The sequence below is a fragment of the Periplaneta americana genome, chromosome 5 (genome assembly GCF_040183065.1).
Source record: "Periplaneta americana isolate PAMFEO1 chromosome 5, P.americana_PAMFEO1_priV1, whole genome shotgun sequence".
NCBI lineage: Eukaryota > Metazoa > Arthropoda > Insecta > Blattodea > Blattidae > Periplaneta > Periplaneta americana.
In genome coordinates, this window is record NC_091121.1 from 155,540,484 (window position 1) to 155,563,984 (window position 23,501).

The following is a 23,501-nucleotide window of genomic DNA, read 5'->3' on the forward strand; positions in this document are numbered from 1 at the left end:
CCACGAGCAGGTGGGGTTAGGATTTGGGTAGGAGAGGTTATGGAATGCACGTCACTACCCCGTACAACCCAGTAAAAGAACCACAAAAACGAAAATATAAAAACAAATATAAGATTGCAAAATATTCACAAAGGTATGAATTCAAAGAGACGAAGGACGAGTCGTTGAATATTTGCGTGTCTGTGGTTACTACTTTCAAATCTGAAGAAATCCACTCAAGACTCGGTTTCTGCAATGAAATAGGGCTACAGTTTTTCATTTCAGGAGATACGTAAACCATTCAAAACTTCGTTCCACCTAAATTATTGCATTATCAACTGAAATTAAAAAAAAAAAAAGTAATATATTTATGTGAATTTTCTTTGTTCTAATTTTCTCTTGGGTCAATTTATTTGGGTGCATTCTCCGGTGCGTCAATCGTCCATGGGTCAAATTTCATTTGGGTGAAAATTCTTTGTGTGGACTAACACCGAACGTCCCCATTGTTGATATTGTTTTATCATTTGTAACTTGTAACTTCGTTAGATTGTATTGTAAATTGATAAAATACTATGAAAAATTTGTACAACAGTTATAATAAATACAACATACTAATAAATTGTAAATAAATATGTATATACAGAATAAAAGTGGGAAGACTTTACGTCAACCAACAAAAAATACTAAAGTGACAGTGACGTTCACATGTCGACCAACGACGTTACAAGTATCACGTCGACCAACAACGGGTTAATGAACAAATTGATCTTATCACGAGACTGAGTGCACGTCCCTTGTCATTTGATTCTATCTGTTCTGTATCGCCTGGGTCCTGAGTAGTGCTGACATACTTTCAGAGAAATAAAGAAAGAACGAAGGAAGAAAAGAAAGAAAGAAAGAAAGAAAGAAAGAAAGAAAGAAAGAAAGAAAGAAAGAAAGAATTGGGGCTTGAAATTTACAATATACCAGTTCTTAAACATCTTTCTTTTTGCTGAACGAATTATTAAACATTGCGGACAAGTTCAATTTTTCTAAATTTTGCCACCCTTAAATTTTGTGGCCCGTTTATTTAGCCTATTGGCAAACCCGCTTCTGCTTGGAAGTATAAGAACTTACAGTAATTGTGTAGATATTGACTTTTAGAGAACCTTGAAGGATGCGATTTAGTCTGTTTCCAATGGGATTGCGTCAACTTTCCAAAGTAATTCCGATAGATATTTTAAGTCCTAAAAGTTTTGACCGAAGAAGTTTTATATTGTAAATAAAAAATTCGTGGCGCGGACAACCCATATAGGGCCAAGACTGACCAGATGGCCGATGGTCTTACGTTCACATACCTCAGCAGGGGTAAACGATCGTCCAGCTAGAGCGGAGGTATCGTGTAGTCAGCATGATAATGCCCCCATCCGTTAGAGCTGGTTTTTGAAACGGGATTTCGCTACCGATACCTATATTAGATACCAAAATTCAACAGAATGCTGGATGGGTACCGGTCCCATACACTAGCCGAAACTTCGAGAGAAAATTCATTTTTCATGTGGACTCGAACCAACGCGCATTCCGCAACGCGAGTCCTAGGTATATCTCAGACCAGTGTTTCTCACACTTTTCTGTAAATGTATCGCTTAAGACCCGCTCACATTTAGCGGAATCGAATCGAACAGAATTTCTCTTCACAATGTATTTAAATAGAAGAGCATAATTGGTGGTTCAACAGTCGTCCGTTAGCATCACAGACGCGCAACTAAAATTACAGTATGATTATTTAGTCCTGACAGTCGCCGGCGATCTGCGCCTGAGTCAGGCGAGTCCATTTAGTTACGCCAAGGGGTGTTCAGGTTAGTCTGTTGCCTGCAGTCAAAGGGATCGGATGTCTCGCATGCGGTATAGCGTTGTGTTTCCAGTACAGTTGAGCTGTACTGCATTCTTTAGCGACCGCTTGCCCTTATCTCTAGTCCGGAACTCACCCCACTACTCCTATTACTTCCCCTCTTTCGCGTCGCTGAGCTGTCAGGATTAAATAATCGGGCTGTAGTGGCCTACCATTTAATCCCTGTTATCACAAAGGGAAGCACCACTTTTAGTGGCCGCCACCAGCAGCGAAACCATTACTCAGACCATCTGTAGCGCTACTATTCTGTTGCTGTACTGTACTCCAACCAGGAGAAAGTCTCAGGGGAATGAGACGCAGCGGGGTAATGCTGTGAATGAATGTTGATGTCATAAGGTCACACAAGTGAGTACACGCATCTCCATTGGCTAACTCTCAAAGCACAAACGATAACACTGATACACACATACTTATACTACCCTAGTTACAAAATTAGATCACGGTTAATCTCCTGGTCTTTTAATCCCTCCAAACAGGAAATAACATATGCAGGAGAGCGCATGTTTTTTAAACTGATGTTATAACGGTAATATTATCTATCTACTTCGCTCCAATAGATGACGCAATAGTAAGCACATTCCTTTCACGGTTGATCTCCTGGTTGGAGAACAGTAATTTGTAGAAGGAGATACATTCTGAATTATGCAACTTTCTTTTGTCAAAAGAATGGAATAAGTAAAAATAAATATTAGGCTGGTAGTACCGGTAACATAAATATGTCAATTCTTATAGTAGCCTAATATAATGTTTTGTTTAAAAATTTACACCTCTAACCAAACAATTCTAGAAAATTGGAATTTCATCCATCATCTCCCTTAAATGGGGTTTCAAACGTTTCTTGTATTATGTAATATAAAAATAAAATATCTGGAAATTAAGAGTTTTGTTTAGTTTACCTCAATGTTATCAAAATCCTCTCCTCTGGACAAATAGGCTGTCTCCAATTTATAGCTTTTTTAAGACTGTCCATTAATTTGTGTAATATGGTATAGAAGCATTGATGGGATATTCTATAAAAAGTCTGGAAACGGTCCAGATATATGTTTAATTCCTTCATCACATCGAATATGATATACTTCTTCGTTTTTTCAACCACAAAGGATGAACCCAAAATCTTATCTGTGTTTGAACTATTAGAGAGTTGTACGACAGCCAGGGTATCCTCATCTTCTGAAGAAGACATTACGAAAGCTGTGCGACGCGCAAGTGTCGCAAGGACTCTTGACTCTTCAGTATGCTTTGCTCACGTCATGTCTCCGCCCGACGTCCGAGCCATGTCCTGTCCACGTCTTCTCTGTGTGCATTGCAGCTAAGAGAGTAAATATGAAGGGAAATACGAATTGGCTTCCATTAAAAAATAAATCAGTATTAACATGCTTACTTAATTTCCTAGAGGACCGTTATTCGTTTCCTAAGCTAGGTTACCTGCACTGTGATTTGTCTGTGTTATCTCCCTCGCTTCTAGTTTCTGTGTTTCATCACTCCCCACAAGAACAACGTATGTATACAGGGTGTTGCAAAACTCCATACTCAAACTTCTAGGGATGACAGAGGAGCCCAAAACAAAGATTTTTGTTATATAACCATAGGTCGGAAAGCAATAGTTACGTCAGTCGTCATCTTCGAACGCAGATATTGCTGACGGACATTGAGAGTGTGGTAACTACTGAAAATGGTTATGGTGACATTTTGTTTACAGGTATTGTTCAAACGTGCGGCCTCCTGCTTCAAGACATGATGTACAACGACGTGATAATGCGCCTCTCATACGTTGGAATACTCCATGGTAGGTTGTAAGTGATCGGCAACTACAAGAATCCGAGCAACGAGGTTCTCTACTGACACAATTGGCGTTTCATACAATAAACTCTTTAAATGTCCCCACACAAAAAAAAAATCGAGTGGGTTGAGGTCAGGAGAACGAGCAGGTCATACAATGGGCCCACCCCGGCCAATCCAATGTTCACCGAATGTGCCACATAAAATCTGTATGCAGTCTGCTAATTGTGACGTATTTGTGATGAGCAGAGATGCGTTCGAAGATGACTGTCGTAACTCTTGTCTGCGTTCGAAGGTGACGACTGACGTAACTATTGGTTTCCGACCTATGGTTATATAACAAAAAATCTTTGTTTTGGGCTCCTCTATCATCCCCATAAGTTTGAGTATGGAATTTTGCAATACTCTGTATATGTACCTAAAGCCTACCTACTTCACTTTACGTGATTTGGGTTCCATATACTGCGGATAGATGGCAGGACTGTGACCCATTTTCTAGTTGCACACCATTTCGGCAGGCTACGCTGTACGAGTACATCGTTACGTCGTGTACTAGGGTGAGTGTATGGAATGAGTGATGATGATGAGGAAGGGAGAAGGGGAAACCCGGTGTCGGCCTGTAGCCTACTACTGTTGAATAGCACCAAGGGGCCGCCAGGCTTAACGTCCCTGTGTGACGGACGAATCACTATCAACAGTGACATATGCCTTATCTTCATATGCACTGCGGAGAGATTTGAGATTTAACCCAGGCATATTGGTGCAGAATTTAGTGATTAGAAGTTGTGCCGAGGTAGAAATTTCTGAACCTGCCGGGAATCGAACCTGGGTCGGCTAGTCTGGAGGCAGACGCGCTACCACTGAGCTAACTCGGCGGTCTCATAAGAACAACGAAATTCATATGACGTTATAATAGTTACTATGTCAACATAAAATTGTACCGGTAGATATTTTTATTAATGTTACTGTTACATTTTCTCTATTTACTACTGCGAACACAATGTAAAAAAATACTTCTCGGTATAAAAGATAGCAGGGGATTCACATAATCCCTATAACTGCGTGGAATGTTTATGCGGTTGGTGGATGTGTGATTTCAAATAATTGTAGGGTAGATAGGTAACTGCTTGATGAGAATCATATTAGCATAGTCTTAAAGTGAAGAACTTGAACTTTTAATGAATATCGTAATAAATAGGCCCCGGATTTTTATGTAATGTGAAAGTGCAAAATATGTACATTAAAATGTAGTAAATACCGGGAAAACATGTAATTAAATATGTAGTATTAATAAAATATGTAATTTAAAATCATTGTTTATTAATGCATTAAATTCACAAAAATGTCGTCACAATTTAACTGGTCGAAGTGAGAGGATATAGCCTAGAAAGTGACTTGCCATTTCCACCTCATTGTATAGTTCGCAAATACAACTTGTCTCTGTCACAATTTATGTATTTTTTCTTGTGCTTTAAGATTTCCTAGAAAAATATTTTTCTTTGACACACAAAATGGTATTTTGATTTGCCTGACACCCGACCCAAACCCCTCGCTAATAGCCTACTTTACGCTGGTGAACAGTGACACCCTTGTCGTAATTGCACATTTGTGCGCAATTCTCATATTAATAATAGCCGACTTTCAATTTGTAACATATTATGACCGGCGCACCTGACCATCCCAGATACTGAGAAAGCATTAGGGCAAATGTGTAGAGTTGAGGCACCCTGAACTACAATGTTTTACAAAGAGTTGGAATCCCTAGTTTTATGTTTGTTTTTTTTTTTATTTTATTTATAAAAGAACTATTCTCTTAAGCCAGCTTTAGAAATTGAAGTATTTTCTAGAGTTGTGAATAAAACATAACGACGTCAGTTCCGGGCCCTCCAATCGGAGTAATTGGACAGGGACGTTAAGACATATGTCCAAGTACAGACGTGGACAAATTTTATTAGACTAAAACGTTTTCTTGGAAACATAATATAATTCGTCATATCAATTATCAGTATAATTCACAAAGTCTCTATTGTTGTAAATATGATTGTTTGTATCTTCTGGTATATTTTTTCAAAGGTTAAATATATTTTTCTGTGTTGGTACCACTGGTGTTTTAATTATATATTGCAGAAGATATTCTCCTATGGCCTGCAAGAAGACCGGACATGAACGAAATTGAAAATCTGTGATCTATACTGAAGAAGAAAGTGAACAAAAAGAGGCTTACAACAAAACATGGACTCATTTAAGCACTGTCTGATATCTGGCTAAATGATGCTGATATTCAAAAAAAGTGTCAACTTTGTTTCCAGCATCCCTGACAAAATCAACGTGTTAATAAAGAATAAGGGAATGTTCACAAAATATTAGTAACCTCAAGACTCAATTTTCTATTCATTATATCTGTGCAAAATACATTTTTGTTCATTATTTCTCCGATAAATACAGCTTCGTTGCACATAGAATTAATTTAGTCTAGTAATTTGTCCACGTCTGTATATATGAAAAAAAAATTCATGAATTTACTCTGAAAAATAAAAAGAATTTAATAAAAAAAAATTAAAAACTCAATAATTGCCTAGATATGTGTAAAAATGTTACATTCTTTACGTAATATGTAAAATATGTAATATTACTAAGAATATGTAAAAATATGTAAAATGAAACTCAACTATAACTATATCAGAACCACAAATCGCCGACATTCGTAATTTTCAGTACAGTAAAATGGGGTCATTTGATACGCTGGGGGGTGACCCGATACGTTTTGTAGGTTGACGTTTCGTTTCGAAGCATCAACCTACAAATCGTATCAAGTCTCCCAGCATATAAAACGGGGTGACTAGAAACATCAACTTACAAAACGTATCACGTCCCTCCAGCATATCAAGTCTCCCCGTTTTACGGTAGTCTACAAGTAAAGGAATGCAATATGTAATTACATAAGAATCTGGTCTCTAGTAATAAAGCAAGCAAGAAAATAAAAGCAACATTCACTGCTCAAACCACTAGTCATCATCATGCTGTAATTCTGCTAACCACTAGTAATATCCTGATATAATACATATTTATTTATTTATTTATTCAAACTGTCCCCAACGGAGGTGGTTCACAGGCTCAGTATACATACATAATAGTTACACGTCAAAAAGAAGAGCAGTAAAATGAAAGAAACACGATAATATACTAACTTTATTTCTTCTTCCTATAATGCTATGTTGCAGATTGCTAAAGAGCAAGATGCACATAGAATATAACAGAAATAGTAATGGACATTTTTACCGAATAAGTGCCCACTTAAATTTTCCAAGAATATGGTATAAATGGATTCAGCTTAGCAACCGAATGAAAAACGCTAGCTATTTTCACATAAAAAATGTTTTAGTAAGTCTGCTGAATTAATGAGTTCAATTTTATACCCTTGTAACATTCAATAGATCCAGTTTTGAAAAAGTCACGTCACTGTTACCGAATGCAACTGTACTGTAATATATTAGAACAACAGTTAACAGTGTCCTACGGTTTGATAAGTTTGTCTACCAATTGGTAGATATTGAAAGGATAGACATAAATATGACGTCAAGTTCAATATTATTACTCAATTAGAGGCTGTGTGAAGTGGATAACAAACATAACATTAGTGTTAGGCTACCAGTGTTGGGTGAAATTTCAGAATGAAATTGCTAAGTTTTTTACATGATGGATAACAAAACAAGCTTCGGCTCAAATTCATTAAAAATCTTGGAAAAAGGAATTTGGACTATGCCACAGGAATTCGAACATTATAATTTTAGTCTTGTGATGTCTGGTGCATTTGGTCAATATTGTAAAACAAATCTTAACAATATTTCAGTCTATACTTATCATTCCAAGTGGGTGATACAATAGTTTTACACTTTACATTATATGTTTTTAATTTGGACAAACTTTTCGCTTTTTATATATAAAGCATCATCAGGTCCTACTGAACAACTTAAGGCCTATATTACACTATCAAAATTCTGTGTCACAGAATATGATAAAATTTTTGATCAAATATATATCATCAAATGTAAGATTTTGACTATATTACACTATGTCAAAACTTTGATCATATCTTTCATCACAGTTCTAATAATGGATCCACAATAGTTCTATGCTTTTTGTAACTGTAAAATATGCAGTAATGGTTTTTGCATTAATACTAAGGAAAAAATCGAAGAAAATATGTATTTTGTCGGCTTAGAGTGTAAACCTGCTTACCAACAAAAAGAAAATTTTACAAGGGAAACAAAAAACCACAATTTAAGTCACACAGAGTTAGTGTGCACTCAATGTTGGTTGCTTGACAGTTGTCAGCCCACTTTGAGGTCTGTGGAAATAGAGGGAAAAGTTGGATCGGTGTCGGGCAGAGTTCCCGGGTAGCTCAGTTGGTAGAGCGTTGGTACGTTTAACCAAAGGTCCTGGGTTCGATGCCCGGCCCCGGAACAATTTTTCCCTCAAAATTATTCAAAAAACTGAGTATAAGTAAATTAACTCTGAAACTTTAGGACCAAATCCAAAGTACAGGTGATAAAGTTTCAGAGTTAATTTATACTCAGTTTTTTGTTTCCCTTGTAAAATTTCCTTTTTGTTAGTTAGCAGGTTTACACTCTAAGCCGATAAGTTTAGAGAGGGGAGAAAAGATACAAAAGGAATCCATCAAACTTTACTGAGAGAACTTCAATATGATGTGAACTCCTATATATACCAAGTACGGTATTTAATAATGGATTATAAAACATTTCATATGACTCATAATGTGATATTAAAAGTTTTGTGGTTTTCACAGACCATGTGTACTTAATGTCTGCTATTTTCTTTCTTCTCAATCACAGATTTTATTTCTGTGACACAGAAATTTGAAAGTGTAATATAGACCTAAGCTCTAGGGTCAGCATTAAAGGCATACACTAGCAAATAGCCAAATGTTGAAAAGCAAAAAAACAATTATATCCATTTTGATTATGGCTTCCTAAACATATATTATCGCTACTATTACTCAAGTATCACTGTCACTACAAGAATAATCGTCACATCTTTTTTATCTACCATTACTTTATTAGATACATAAATTCATTAATATTAAGAAATAAATATTTTTCTGCACATTTATCTGAGTTAATTTAAGTTCGTAATCATTATTAATTCTAATGCTACCTCCTGTATTTATTGGATTATATGGATCAGATGAGAAACTGCTCATTAATGTGTGTTAAAATTTTAATACAGTGAAAAGAAGGTCGCAATCTGAATTAAGATTATCCCAGCATCACTCTTGATTAAATTAAGGTAAATGAAGAAAAAGTGCAATATTCAACATTGTATATGGAAGTGATTACTACATTTGAAGGGTTGATAGCAAAAAGACGGACAAGTCCAAAAATTCAAATTTTGAGCATAGTACAGTTCTCTTCACTTCAATTCAAGCGGCATCTACTGACATAATAAGTTTGTACAAAAACAGGATTTGTGCCATTGAAATGACTGTTTGAAAATGGTAGCATTTCTCAAAAAGCAGATTAGTTCAACGTCTTTATAGCAAAAGACAGACAAGTTACAAACTTACCCGGTTCTTGTTAGAAAATATAATGAAGATAGATGGCATTAATGTTGAATTCTTTTGTTTCATTACCGTATTAGCTGTTACTGTAGATGTTATTTACAAATGAATGATCATCAAAATGAAATAAATCCAAATACGCAATGGCCAAAGAAAAGAGGAAAGAACTGAAGGAAGATAAAATAAGAAATGCCAAAGTTAAAGGTGAAGAATATATAAATCATGTTGGGAAACTGATTCCAAGACATGTGAAAACAGCTATAATAATAAAAAAAATAGATATATTTTTTTATACAGTATAGTTTATTGTGTTGTTATTAAAATAATTATTTTTCGGTACCTACTTGATGTAGGTTACCTGACATGCCAAAAATTCAAAGACTGAAGGAGACAAATTTAGAAAGAGAAAAATATACATACCGGTAACAATATTGCTTTTCTTGTTCAGGATATCATTTCAACATTAAGTTTTTAATTTAATAAAACACTTATAAAGTATTTGTATGGTGATACAGTTGAAAATATGACTGTACTTTTTCTCAATTAATGACTGTACATATATAATTTTCTGCAAAAAAGTGGATACCTTCAAATGTTTTTTTTTTTCCAAAAAACCATATAAAAGAGAACAGTGAAACTTTTTACCAAAGTTGGGAGATATATGAGATACCTGTATAAAATATGTCAGATTATTACATTGTATGAGAAACGTGAGGGGCAGTTTTTTTTCTGAAAAATTAGTATTTTGGACTTGTCCGGTTTTTGTTATCAATCATTCATTTTATCTATTACTACACGACAGATATAAAAGAAAGGTCTACTTAGCTAATTCTGCAAAACAAGTTGCAAAGATTTAAATGTAGATCTGTGACTTTGGGAATGCATTCCTTCTTGTAGCTATGAAAACATAAGTTCAATTCTTTCGATATATTCATGTATTTCACTTATAGCATCATTACGTTTACGATTTAAACTCATAACTGAGGCCTAATAAAAATATCAGTTTATCTTACTGTGGTTAAAAAAAATAATATTAACAGACTATCAATTTTATTTGTTACATGTCATAACTGCTTCAAGTTGTCTACGACCCGAATGACTTCTATGATACCAAAATAACTTGCAAATGATACAGAAAAGAACGCAGAATGGCTGTTCTGCTTTATTTCACGAACTTATCTTTCCAGTTAAGAGCCTTGGGTGGCAAACTAAGTACTGACCTTTTATTTCCCCAGGCTCATGGGGTCATCTGATTTAATGATGTCCTTTAGCTGGAGTAGGTAAACAGTCTTTCTTTCATAAACCAAAGTCCGCATACTTTATTTTTGCATAGCAACTAATAACATCTGAATTTAAAACTGTATTAACAAGTAGTTCTTTAGCATTTTTTTTTATCTTCCAGTAGAAATGCCAATATCACCTCTACTTTACTATACTCAAGAGATACAATAGTTTATTATTTTCACTAATATTTATCATCGATTAATTTATTGATATGATTATTTCTTACATTGTCATTGATTATATTGATAGAAGATAATGTCTTACACTGACATTCTTCAGTATTGATGCCGGTATTATAACTACCCCATTTATAAAAGTAACCGATTTTCGAATCACTGTTATTAAAACTACGAATAGTTGTACTAAACAAATTCTTTAATAAAAATAAAGCTTTAGGAGGTAGTTATTCGCGCGTTCATGCATCTGTACGTACTATAATCCTCTGCAATGGCTGAGGCCTATCATGCAGGCAGTCCGGTTCAAGTTCCAGCCTGGACTGGGAAAAATCCGTATAGCAATACTTGGAGTCGGGAGTTTTCCTCGGGGTTCTTCAATTTCCCCGTATTAGACAATAAAGGAATGAAAATTTCCGAAGACATGTCTGAAATGTTTATATTAATGTTAATTACATAATTATATAGCATGTTTTTTTTTAGTTGGTTATTTTACGACGCTGTATCAACATCTCAGGTTATTTAGGATCTGAATGAAGTGAAAGTGATAATGCCGGTGAAATGAATCTGGGGTCCAGCACCGATAGTTACCCAGCATTTGCTCATATTGGGTTGAGGGAAAACCTCAACCAGGTAACTTGCCCCAACCAGTATTCGAACCCAGGTCACCTGGTTTCGCGGCCAGATGCGCTAGCCGTTACTCCACAGGTGTGGACTATAGCATGGTAATACTCGATGCCAACTCACTGGTCATTAATTCCATTATTATTATCATCATCATCAATGCCATTGTGATCACGAAAATATCTTGTCCAGGACACTGTGAAAGTTTCTCCCCTTCCAAACATAAATTCTAAAGACACTCTCGTATCGACAAAACAATAGTAGCGGTCAAAGCCCTCACTTAAACTAAGCTGTTATCAAGCATTTTATATTACTTTCGTTGTGTGAGGTGAAGTCTTCAGTGGAATGAGGGATGGTCTTTACAGTTTGTTTCAAACTATAAAACTCAAACTTCACTGTTATTCACTTATTCAGTAGGTAATTACTACTGACCTAATTGCTTAGAAAAAGATTTAACAGACCTATCGGTAAAGAAGGAAGTAAAATGCATTCCAAATGATCTAAAAGTTTTTCAAAGTATTAAAAATGACCAAAAAATGCCGAAAAAATATAAAAATGACATATTAGTTCAAAAACGTCGAAAAATGCAATATAAGAAATTAAATTTTTACGTTGATATTAACATACAAAGGATTTCTATACTAATAGGCATCGTCCTAATGTGAAAAATAAGATGACTTTTCATCAACATCCGCACTCTACTTACGAGCTGCAGTACACTGCTTCGGACGAATGTAGATTAGACTGCAGTATGCTGCAGCCTCATAAGAATTCGTGCATTGACCATCACATGAATCGGTCCAAGACAGAATGTTCGATGCAGTATGCTCCCGGACTAATTGAATTCACGACTCAGACCAGATTCTCTTAACTTAATACAGTATTCTTCTTTATGCCGAAAATGAATGTTCCAATAATAAATACATTTCAGAACATTTCTCTTCCAAATGTGAAGTTGTGAAGAAAATGTGAGGACTGTTCGAAGTCTTTGAACTATTTTCACTTTAGCTTCAATAGTCAGAATTTGCATCTATGACAAAAAATGTAATGTATAGTAAATAGTAATATGCGTTACAAGAGCGGTATGTTGAAGTCTTCATGTTCGAGGAAAAGTTTGGAAAAACGAAACGTAGTTGAGCTTTTTTAATTTCCGAGAATTGAAAGAAAAAGTACCGCTCGTGTATCGTACATTATTTTGTGCGAAGATCGTTTATTACATACCTGAAAGAGGGATTTCTAATTAGTTGCAATGAAATCTCCATCTTGGTTTCTGTTCAATGACGGCAAATTTGCAAAACAAAAATATCGATCTTCAACAATGTTGCTTTAAAATGTTTTCTGTGTTTACTATACTCCAGCAGGCCGTGATATACGTGTCTTTTTTTTTTTCCCCCAGTCTATGATGAGTCTGGAATCTTGATTTTTTCACAGCTTCCTTAATGTTACTTGCATCACGAATGCAGTAACTTTAGTAGAGTTGTAGAGTTTACTTAATTTTTGCAAATATTTAAAAACAATAATTAACAGTGCAATTTAGGTGAAATTGCAGTGGTAAGTTTCCAATTTATAATTATTACTATATTGAACATCTCTAAAAATAATATGTTAAAAACCTAAAGTAGTAAAATCAATATGTCACTTAAGCAGTAAGAAGAGGGAAATTGTTATGTGTGTTAGGCTGGGAATACTGAATGTGGAATTTTAGACTTTCCGCGGATTGGTTTTGTGCAGAAACCAAGCAAATACGCACGATCTCGCACAAAAGTTATTTGCATTATGCTTACCAAAGTTATGCTCTCTTTCTTGTTTCCCACATCTGTAAAATTTGAATCACGCTCCATTTTTTGTAATCCCATCACATTTGGTTTTCAGATACTTTGATCGATTTCAGTACTCTAATTTATCTAATTTTCAGAAAAATATTAATAAAAATATACGAAATGTTCGGAGACAACTGTAAATTTCTCGTTAATTCCAACTAATTCCTAGAGATGTCAACAACAGCCTGAAATAGAAAAAAAGTTTGTATTAACTACCATATTACTCAATGCTAACTTCTCTAGAAGAAAAACAACACAACGGCGAATTTCACATGAATTTTAATGTGTTAAGTATAAGTTGTTTTCTTTCCAATGCACTGATGCATTGTAAGAAATAGAATAAAAATTATGCTGCAAAGCGGAAAACCTGTATTGACTAAACATAAAAGATTACAATAGTTTGGACATGGCAAAATAATACAAATTTTATCAATAAAACAACTAAAAAAAACCTTCAGGACGACCAAAAATACAGGTGAACATAAGAAAGCAAAGGAATAAATTGGGAAGGAACTGAAAAGGAGGAAATATCGGATGGAAGCTTTCGAGATGAGTCATAACTAGACACTGGATCCAATACACCTTTAAGGAGCAATGAAGTTACCGAGTTTTGGCATATGTAACTGGTGACGTCAGTCTAGGGACACCAGGTAGGTATACTCCAGTTCATAACTCCAACCTTCAGTCTCATTTTAACTAATACTTGCTATACAAGTGGGTCTATCTTATAGTTAGTGCAAATGTGTTTTGATATGTTGTACTCTTATTATTAAGTGGTCTGGGCATAATTAACTTAAGCCCAGTTCCCACAGTGCTTGTTTCCTTGCTGGCCAGCAAGCTTGCTGCTCTGATGGGTATGCCAACGGCTCCCATGTTTGTTACTATAGTCCCGTCGCTCTAATTTCCGGCAGCCAATTGCATTGCAGGTCAGTACATTTAAACGTGTGCGTTTTGTGATTCGCTGATGAAGACGTTATTAATTTCTTAAGGCTCGATAAATACTTAATATAATCGCCCGCCATTTTGGCTCTTTCGTTGGCGTTTGCAGAAAGCACACGAACGCTCAATTATTTGCTGAATTACAGTGCATTTTATTTATTATCATAGGAGCTACGACATGATAATGTTTAACGGTATGGCAAATAGATTCCTCGTATGGTAGCTTGGCAATGAAAGAACAAAAATGGCGAATGATACTACCTACCTAGACTTTATAGAGCCTTCACTTCCTAAGACATAAGCAAAGAGCAGGAGTCACGCCGGGAATAACAGCGTCGCGACTATAGCTGGTTGCTGTTCACACACAGCTGGCTCTTTTCACATTTCAAATTGGAAAATCATCTGTTGCCAACACTCATGATCAAAAAGAAACTAAACCGTGAGTGGAAAACAACTAAAGTCCTACATTAACAATAGTAAATGTCGTAATAAGGTAATTAAACCAAAAGTGTAAAATGGCTTAAGTCTGATATTTAATTGCTGTTTCTTAGAAACTAAGGAATATAGAAAAAAAAAAAAAAAACAGAGTTAGTTGGAAAACAACGAACATGGCGACAAGGTTTCAGCGGTGATAATACTATATCATCATCTTTGGTTCCAGCCTGCAACACAAAAAATAGCAAGCAACCTAATCTCGAAATCCAGCAAGCTACCCAACAGAGCGCATTATTTCCAGCAAGCAAACACACAGCGCTCCCAGCTTGGAATCCATCACAGAAACAAGCACCATGGGAACTGGACTTTACTGTAGTTAAAAATTACAATGCCGAAATTAAAGAGTTCCATTCGATTTGAATTGCTAAGGTTAGATGAGTAATATTGATGTGACGTTCTTACAATAAACAAAGAAACAATTTTGAGTAATGTGTGCAAAATAGAAACATACCGAGCTTAAATCAAATGAAGACGTCCCTAGAACGGCTAAATGTTTGTCACAATCAAATGTGCAATTAAATGTTAACGAAGACTTATGAGATATAATGGTGAGTGCTAATATATCTTTCAATAAACTCAATTCATATTTTCGAGGATTTCTTGAAAAATACACAAATCACAACATCCCAGATGAGTCCACACTACATAAGAACTTTTTATCCTGTTGTTATAAAGAAACTGTAAACAAAATTAGAGAACATGTGAGTGGTAATGAAATGTGGGTTTCGATTGAAGAAACTACTAGCACAATGTGATTGTGGGTATTCAGTCACCTACAAAAATGCATGGTAGAAAAGTTTATTAATGACTGAAGTTTTACAGAGGGTGGACCAGCTGCCGAATGAGCAAAAAAGAAATTGTATGGTATTGCCAATAAAATAGTGGGTTTTCAGTGATGCGTGATGTAAGAAATAAACTTATTAAACAAGAACAAATAACTGAAAATTAATCCTATTACTCATATGCAACATTAACGTCCTGTGATGTCGAAAGAACTTTCTCCTAGTATAAAACTGTTTATGCTCGACCATGCCGAAATGTAGTACTTATACACCTGGTAGCAGCCCTTTAATGGACCTCATTAAAGCTCAGGTTTTCCACCAATCAGAAAGCAATATGAAAGCGCAAGTATCGATGTTTCTTGGATATGCAATCGAAAGACAACTAGCGAAACGTCACAGAGGCTGGAAATCCAATACTGTCGCAGAAGGTTATGTTCTGTTACTATAATAATTAGCGTTAATTGTAAATAATATTCAAATAAATTCAATTTGTCATCTCGTTTTTCAATGTCTAAATCAATTTCAACGTTATATCAAGATTAATGTTCATTTTACTCTCTAGATTATATCAAGGTCAATGATATTTGTTCCTCGGAAAAAATCAATACTTTCGCGTCTGCGCACATCTCACAATTTACGAGATTGCACAAGGTCACTTCCGCTCCCCAGTCAGATAAGAATAATATGAATACTTATGAATAATTTCAAGTTAGAAATATGGTCGATAATAAAAAGTCGTATGAAACTTGCCTATAATTGTAATTACGACTCTTATATGAAAATTATGAAACTCGCTTGCGCTCGTTTCATAAACATACTCGCGTCTTAATTACTACCATTATAGGCTCGTTGCATAATGTACTATTAAGTGACAATCAAAGAAAATTTACAAATGTACACGGTTCTTTACTGTGATTCCCGCATCGAAAGCAACGAAGAGGATGGTACCTCGTAAGGTACATAACATTTTTCATCAGTACCTGACTGTACAAACACAGCGCTTTGACATCATTGTTTACATTTGAAGCTTGTTAGTATGACTTACTTAAGGAATTGTATAGTTCATGCATGAGTACATGGTTGCTAAAGTGTATGGGATCTGCTATCTGGTCATAACAGTAAAGTGAATGATAATACTATTTCGATACTATCCCTGTAAATTAGGAGTAAAAACATAAATTCAATAAATTCATACATAATGCTATAAATTTATTTGTCCATCTAATACAGGCAAAATCTAAAAAAATGTCTCAACAAATGCAAGTCAGCAATATATTCATGAGTAAGTAAACTATTTTTCTACTAATCATGTACATTGGAATACTGACATTCAAATCAGATTGTATCCTTTCTTATTATGATAAACAGATATGCAGTAAATAAAACCCAGACACATTTGTTGCGTATTCATCCTTCTTTTGTATATTTACATAATGTAATATTTCACACTAAGTATCACAATTTCGATGGGACAGTTGTGGTTAAATAGAATTAAATAAAATGAATTTAATGGAATCTCTTCTCACTTTTAATTATTCAAGAATTGTATTATGTACAATGTAATATTTCAGTTCAATCAGAGGTGAAAAAAAGAATAGTATTTAAAAACAATCAGCAATCAAACTTTAGAAGTAAAGTAATTTTGGCATGTTTTAAAAGCATTCAAACAAGCACCTATTGCAAAAAAAAAAAAAATGCAATGATGGAAGACGAGGTTTTTTTTTAACTGAAAGAAAACAAACTAAAAATGTTCATGTATCTGAAGTAAGTATTTTTGTACTGCTTATTTGATGAAAAAAATTAATAATAACGCGCCTCTTATATATACTACATCCAATGTTCAAACCATATTTTTTCTCACCTCTGATTATCAGTGGAAAGTAAGTACGTATAATTAATTATTGATTGCACATGTTTGAGTTTCTTATAATTATGTGATCATGCTGTGGGTGATAAAATACTAACACAAATTCTGTTTATACTATCTAACGTACACAAACTAACAAAAGAAGGAAATAAAAAGTTGTGAGACATACAATGAGAACTAAACCTATGTGCAGAGTTAAACATACATGTAATAGTTATACATAGCAAATGAAAGTTCCTGCGATATCTGAACACATGTAGGAAGTGAAATCATCCTCTTATACTGCAAATATTATTCTGCTGGTTGCTGACGAGTTCTACAAGTTCTGAAATACTTATAACAGTCCTGCATTATTCCAGCTGTTATTCATATCTAAAGCTTTTATTGTAAGACACGAACTTAAATTCCACAGAATGATGTAGTACAACCAGAACCTTTTGAAACTTCTACAAAAGCAAAAAAATTAACTTCACTGCACATTCACGTAACTAAATGTAACTATTAAATATATATTTAGTACTGGTGCCTTTACTATTCCTGATGGTCTTCAATATTGCAATTACTCTGAATACATTATGTGAATATCATAACAAGAACCAAGTTCTAGATGACAAACACGGCATTTTTTTTCAGTTAAGTGTCTAATTTAAGACAACTTTTACGAAGTTAAGCAAGTGAAACGCATATCTAATACAAAAAGATGTATAAACATTCTTAATATGAACGAATGGCAGGTGGAACTGTCGAACATTCCTGTGCATTCAATGTGGTATCGATGACTGGTCTGAATGTAATTTGAACCTACAAAAATAAATCACAATTATTATTTCATCCTCAACAAAGGTATCATTTAAGAAAATCCTTCACATAAAGCAAATCTACTTACATCACCAGTCTTGACATTGATGGTTGTCAATGTGTGTTTTCTCCAGTGCTGTTCGAATGGGCGTTTTGTTTGTGATTCGGTTGGTTTTGAATAATCATATTCGTCAATTCGATCCTGTATAACAAACACGACACAATTATATACACTATAATCTAAAATTTTCTTACTTCTTATGTACACACACAAGTTGCATGCTTTCATTATTAAAATAAAGCATTATCACATTATACATTAATACTAATTATAGACCTACTACCACATTGTACATTAATGTTCCATACATCTATAATAGTCCAATTTTTTTTTTTAGTATTAAATCATAAAACAAACTTTGTCTTTCAAAGAATGCTAATACGTAAACTACTTCAAGCAGTTTCGGTTGAAGATATGATAATTAAATAATAACAAAACGGAGATTTTCGTCTGATATGGTCCCTATACTCTAAACCCTTCCAAAGTTATAACACTTGCTGCATCATTTACCAATTCATAAAACATAATAACAATGAAAACTATATACAAGGTTAGTTAAAAGTCCCGCACCACCTAAATAACTTTTGAAGCATGTGGTTCAGTGACATGAAACTTAGTATGTGGGGATAACCATATACTAAGAACTCAATAATGGTATTAGGGAGTTTTTTCTACTTTCGGTTTAACCGGAAGTAACTCCAACTCTCTTATTTTAAATGGAACACCCAATATATATTTTTTTATTTTTGAATAAAGCTCATTAAGAGCTTTTCAAAAATTACCCACACTTGATACTTCTGTACAAATTCAGTGTTGCTGAGTCAAGAAAACAGAAAAGTGTATAGAATATTAAAATAATAAATGCACCACCTAAATAACTTTTGAAGTATAAGGTTCAGTGATATGAAACTTGGTATGTGAGGATAACCATATTCTAAGAACTCAATAATGGTATTACCGACTTTTTTCTATTTCCGGTTTAACCGGAAGTAACTTCAAGTCTCTTATTTTAAATGGAACACCCAATATATTTTTTTTATTTTTGAGTAAAGCTCATTAAGAGCTTTTCAAAAAGTACGGTACCCACACTTGATACTTCTGTACAAATTCAGTATTGCTAAATAAAAATGGAAGTGGTGCAAGATATTCCTAAAGCCTGGTTACATCATTCCTTAAATGGTTTCTATGATCGAGTGACACATTGTAAAGCAGCTGAGGACTACCACTTTGAACACATCATTTAGAAGGTGAGCTAGCTTTGTTTTGTTTTTGTTAAGGAAGGAATATTTTATTATTTTAATATTCGATACACTTTTCTGTTTTCTTGACTTAGCAACACTGAATTTATACACAAGTATCGAGTGTGGGCACTTCTTGAAAAGCTCTTAATGAGCACTATTTAAAAATAAAAAAATATATTGGGTGTTCCATTTAAAATACGAGAGTTGGAATTACTTCCGGTTTAACCAGAAGTAGAAAAAACTCGATAATACCATTATTGAGTTCTTAGTATATGGTACGGGACTTTTAACTAACCCTGTATAAACACTGATGATCAGGGATTGGTTTATTTAAATGTATTTGCACTATTGTATATTTAAATACTTAGTTCAACACAATATAAATTAACAATTACAAAACTTCATCACATCATAATGTAAACTGTAATTACCGGTATATACAAATTTAGAATCTTACAGACAGGTATACTGCTGCAACATGACTGACATATTAAGTGTAAAATAAAGATATGAAGACAAGATGTTCATCTTTCACATTCGTCATACAAAGAAAGTTCATCATGATCTACTATATACCTATTGTGTATTATTTTGCAAGTGCATTACTCAATAACTGTTGAAAATATGAATGTCGAGTGTAGTTTTAACTGATAAATTATAAAAAATACACATTTTCTATCAGATTCTATTAAGTTATTCAATCCAATAAAAGAACAATTACTGTAGTTTTAAAAAGTTTAATAACTTTCATATGGCTTGTAAATTGGTAAATGTTATCCATGGAACCATTAACATTAATTCTATTTAATATCATGAAGACACACGCCTGAAACGTTAATATACTGTTCATGTATAATTATATCTCTCCTATTAACACCAAAGTTTACTAAACAATTATCTACATTATTAACTTAAAATAAAGTTTTAATTCTAAAGATTTACTGTATTTTTTGAGCACAAAAAACAACCACACTGTGTGTCCTGAAATTTTAACAAAAATATGACGCATATATACCTTAAAATCTTCACGCGCATGGGCACCACGTGACTCCTTCCTGTTCTCAGCTCCTACTATGGTTTGCATAGCATTCAGCATGACATTCTGAAGCTCCAATGTCTCTACTAAGTCTGAGTTCCATACCAGACTTCGATCAGACACCTTCAAATCGTCCATCTTCTTGTACAGCCCCTGCATTTTCTTTACACCCTCCTGTAAGGTTTCTGCTGTCCTGAACACAGCCGCATGGGTTTGCATTGTTTTCTGCATAGTAAGTCGTAATGCAGCTGTAGGAAGGGGGCCGTTTGCATGTCGTAAGCGGTCCAAATTTGCAACAGATTCTTCACCAGCATTCTGTGAACAATGAGTATGATGCATTTTTGCATTCTCTTTACATGGAGTATAGAGGAACAACTCTGATGCTGTGAAGAACACGTCATTTCAAAATCTTCACATAAACACAACTTTTCGCCATTTATGACATTGAAAATTGGTTTTTGACATGTGTCTGAATACAACTACTGCATAGATTATGTTCATATTTAACATTTAAGAATCAAGTTCCCGAAAATTAATCACATAGCAAATCTAAATTTGTACTTGAAAATTAACAAGACTCTTTCGAAAATGATTTGCTTGAAAATTGATCTTAATTTTCTTCCTGATCTTATAACACAAATATGAGTGCGTGCTTGCGTGTGTGTGCGCGCGTGTTACCCCAACCCCCTCACAAAATTGCTCAGTATTTTACTTCAGCTACAAAAATATGCATCAAATAGAAAAGATCTTCAAACAAAAATTTTTAAGGCACAAAATTCCACATAAATTATTTGCAAGCTGTTTAACATACAGAGCAAGTAATGTAGCCTATGTGCTCTTTGTTTTCAGTCGAATTTTTCACGAAAATATACTTTATTCACAAAGTCGATAATATTGCAAAACAGGCAACATATTTGCAACTAAGACCTCTTCAAGTGATATCTCTATCCAAAGCTTTTGCTTCAATAAAGTCTCATTTTACAAACCTATGGATCAACAATTGGCTCTCTTCTGACAAAGGAAAAATTTTACAGTCTGTATAAAAGAAACAAAATGACCTGGAAATGTACAAAAACTTGCCCAGACATGTTCAAACATTTTTAACAAGAGCCAGAACAATTCACATTGTCACTCAATTGTACCTACACCTATTTCACATTTCTGATAATCCTACTTGTATGTGGTGTAATAATCATGATGAAGATCTGGAACACATTCTTCTATACTGTCCATTCTTAACCACAAAAGAAGTAAATTAAAATCATCAGTACCAGTTGCAGAAGACACAGCCCTGCAGTATATATTGACTACACCCCAACTCTGGCTACTAGCAACACGCATCTATAATGAACACCGATCAAAATACCCCTCATTTCTCGTGAAAAACAACATAGTGGACTTTATGTTGTCAGCAAACAGCTGGATACATTAAGAAGATTGATTGATACTTTATTCACATTACAACTCATCAAGTATATGACGAGCATTACCACAAATTTTTTTCACAAAATTCCTGTTTAATAGGTATCGTACGATAAACACACATATAACAAAAAAAAAAAGTATGTGGTTTACAAGGCAAGTTAATTATTTTAAATAATATCATCTATTCGACATCCCTGGTTTCTGAAGGACAGTGTAAAGAAGTAGAACTAAAACACATGCCACTTGAAGATGTATAAATAAAACAAGACTTGTTTCATCACATATTGCATGTTATGTTGCAATAATTTCACACCATGCCCGAACTATATGATTTCTTTGACAGTAATATTTTCATTGCACTTAATATACTCCAAGTATGTCTGTGACATTGTGGGACAATTAAGGATTTGACGAGGGGACAGTGAGAGAATAAAATGAGGAAATTAAATCTGTTCTCATGAACAGAATTATCATTCATCTCTATTATCAGAATATGTCTGACATTCCAACTGCTAACTACAGCAGTAGGCCTACTCCACGATTTATCCAATGACAACAAAAAGGAAAGCACATATGATTCTAAAACACATATTTTCAAATGTAACTTACAAAAAAAAATCTAAAGCTCTATGATCAAAATTAATTCCAATTAATTGAAGAAGTGAAATATTCAAGACAAAAATTCTCACCTCATAACTACAAAGAGAAACAGAGAAAAGGTTTTTATGACGATAGTATACATATAAAATAACTGGAAATTTACTAAGTACACAGTTACTACTAAAATTCGCTATAAAGGTTTCTTTTAAACATCAATTTGTTGTGTACATTCCAAATCCATAGCAGATCTTATTTCGGAAGAAAAATAAAACAGGGGGTCCCCTATAGTAGATTTATAGCATGTAAAAGGACCTCGCCTCTGAATGAGGGAACTCCAGAGAAAATTTACAGGTCCATGTCGAAATCTGAAGGTACCACAATAGGTCCACTTGTTAGTGGCCTATGGGTTAGTCCCACTCTTCACCTAAAATCCACGCATCCATCCAATTATTATTCACAAATCAACAACAATTTTTCAGAATCACAGTACACATTATGAAAAGTTGGTGTAGTGACAGCTTGAAAATTGTGATGGTATATAACAATAATCATATTGAATAATTTCAAGGGAAAAATTGTTCCGGGGCCGGGTATCAATCCCGGGACCTCTGGTTGAATGTACCAGTGCTCTACCAACTGAGCTACCCAGGAACTCCACCCAACGCCATCTCAATTTTTCCCTTTATATCCACATAACTCGATATAAAGAGAAAAACTGAGACAGTGTCAGGTGGAGTTCCTGGATAGTTCAGTTGGTAGAGTGCTGGTACATTCAACCAGAGGTCCCGGGATCGATACCCGGCCCTGAAACAATTTTTCCCTTGAAATTATTCAAATCGACTTTACAGGGAGCATTACCTGAAAAACTAGATTTGCATAATAATCATATTGTTTTTGTTAGATTTTTTTTGTTCTCAATGTTTTATATCCCCTGTTCAGCCACTATTTGAAGGACGTTCCTAATTGTACCTTAATTTTTTTCAGTGAGATTTTCTCTTAAATATCACTTCAGATAATTTTATGGAGCTTCGAATCACATACCGGTAATATTCAATAAATCGAATGAATAATTTATGTAACTCTAACATTGTTAAATCAAATGCAAATATTTAACTACTTAAATAATAAT

At 34.3% G+C, this 23,501-nt stretch overlaps 1 protein-coding gene across 1 annotated transcript in view; it reads right to left on the reverse strand.

Moving 5' to 3' along the window:
- Positions 1-16,532: 16,532 nt before the first annotated feature.
- Positions 16,533-23,501, reverse strand: part of LOC138700238 (succinate dehydrogenase [ubiquinone] flavoprotein subunit, mitochondrial-like) — a 33,658-nt gene continuing 26,689 nt past the window's right edge. Inside the window, exons 8-10 of the mRNA XM_069826715.1 lie at positions 20,327-20,662; positions 18,098-18,211; positions 16,533-18,012 (exon numbers count right to left, since the gene is read on the reverse strand). Of these exons, the coding sequence (XP_069682816.1) occupies positions 17,926-18,012; positions 18,098-18,211; positions 20,327-20,662 (537 nt within the window). The 3' untranslated portion in view covers positions 16,533-17,925. The remainder of the gene's footprint in view (positions 18,013-18,097; positions 18,212-20,326; positions 20,663-23,501) is intronic.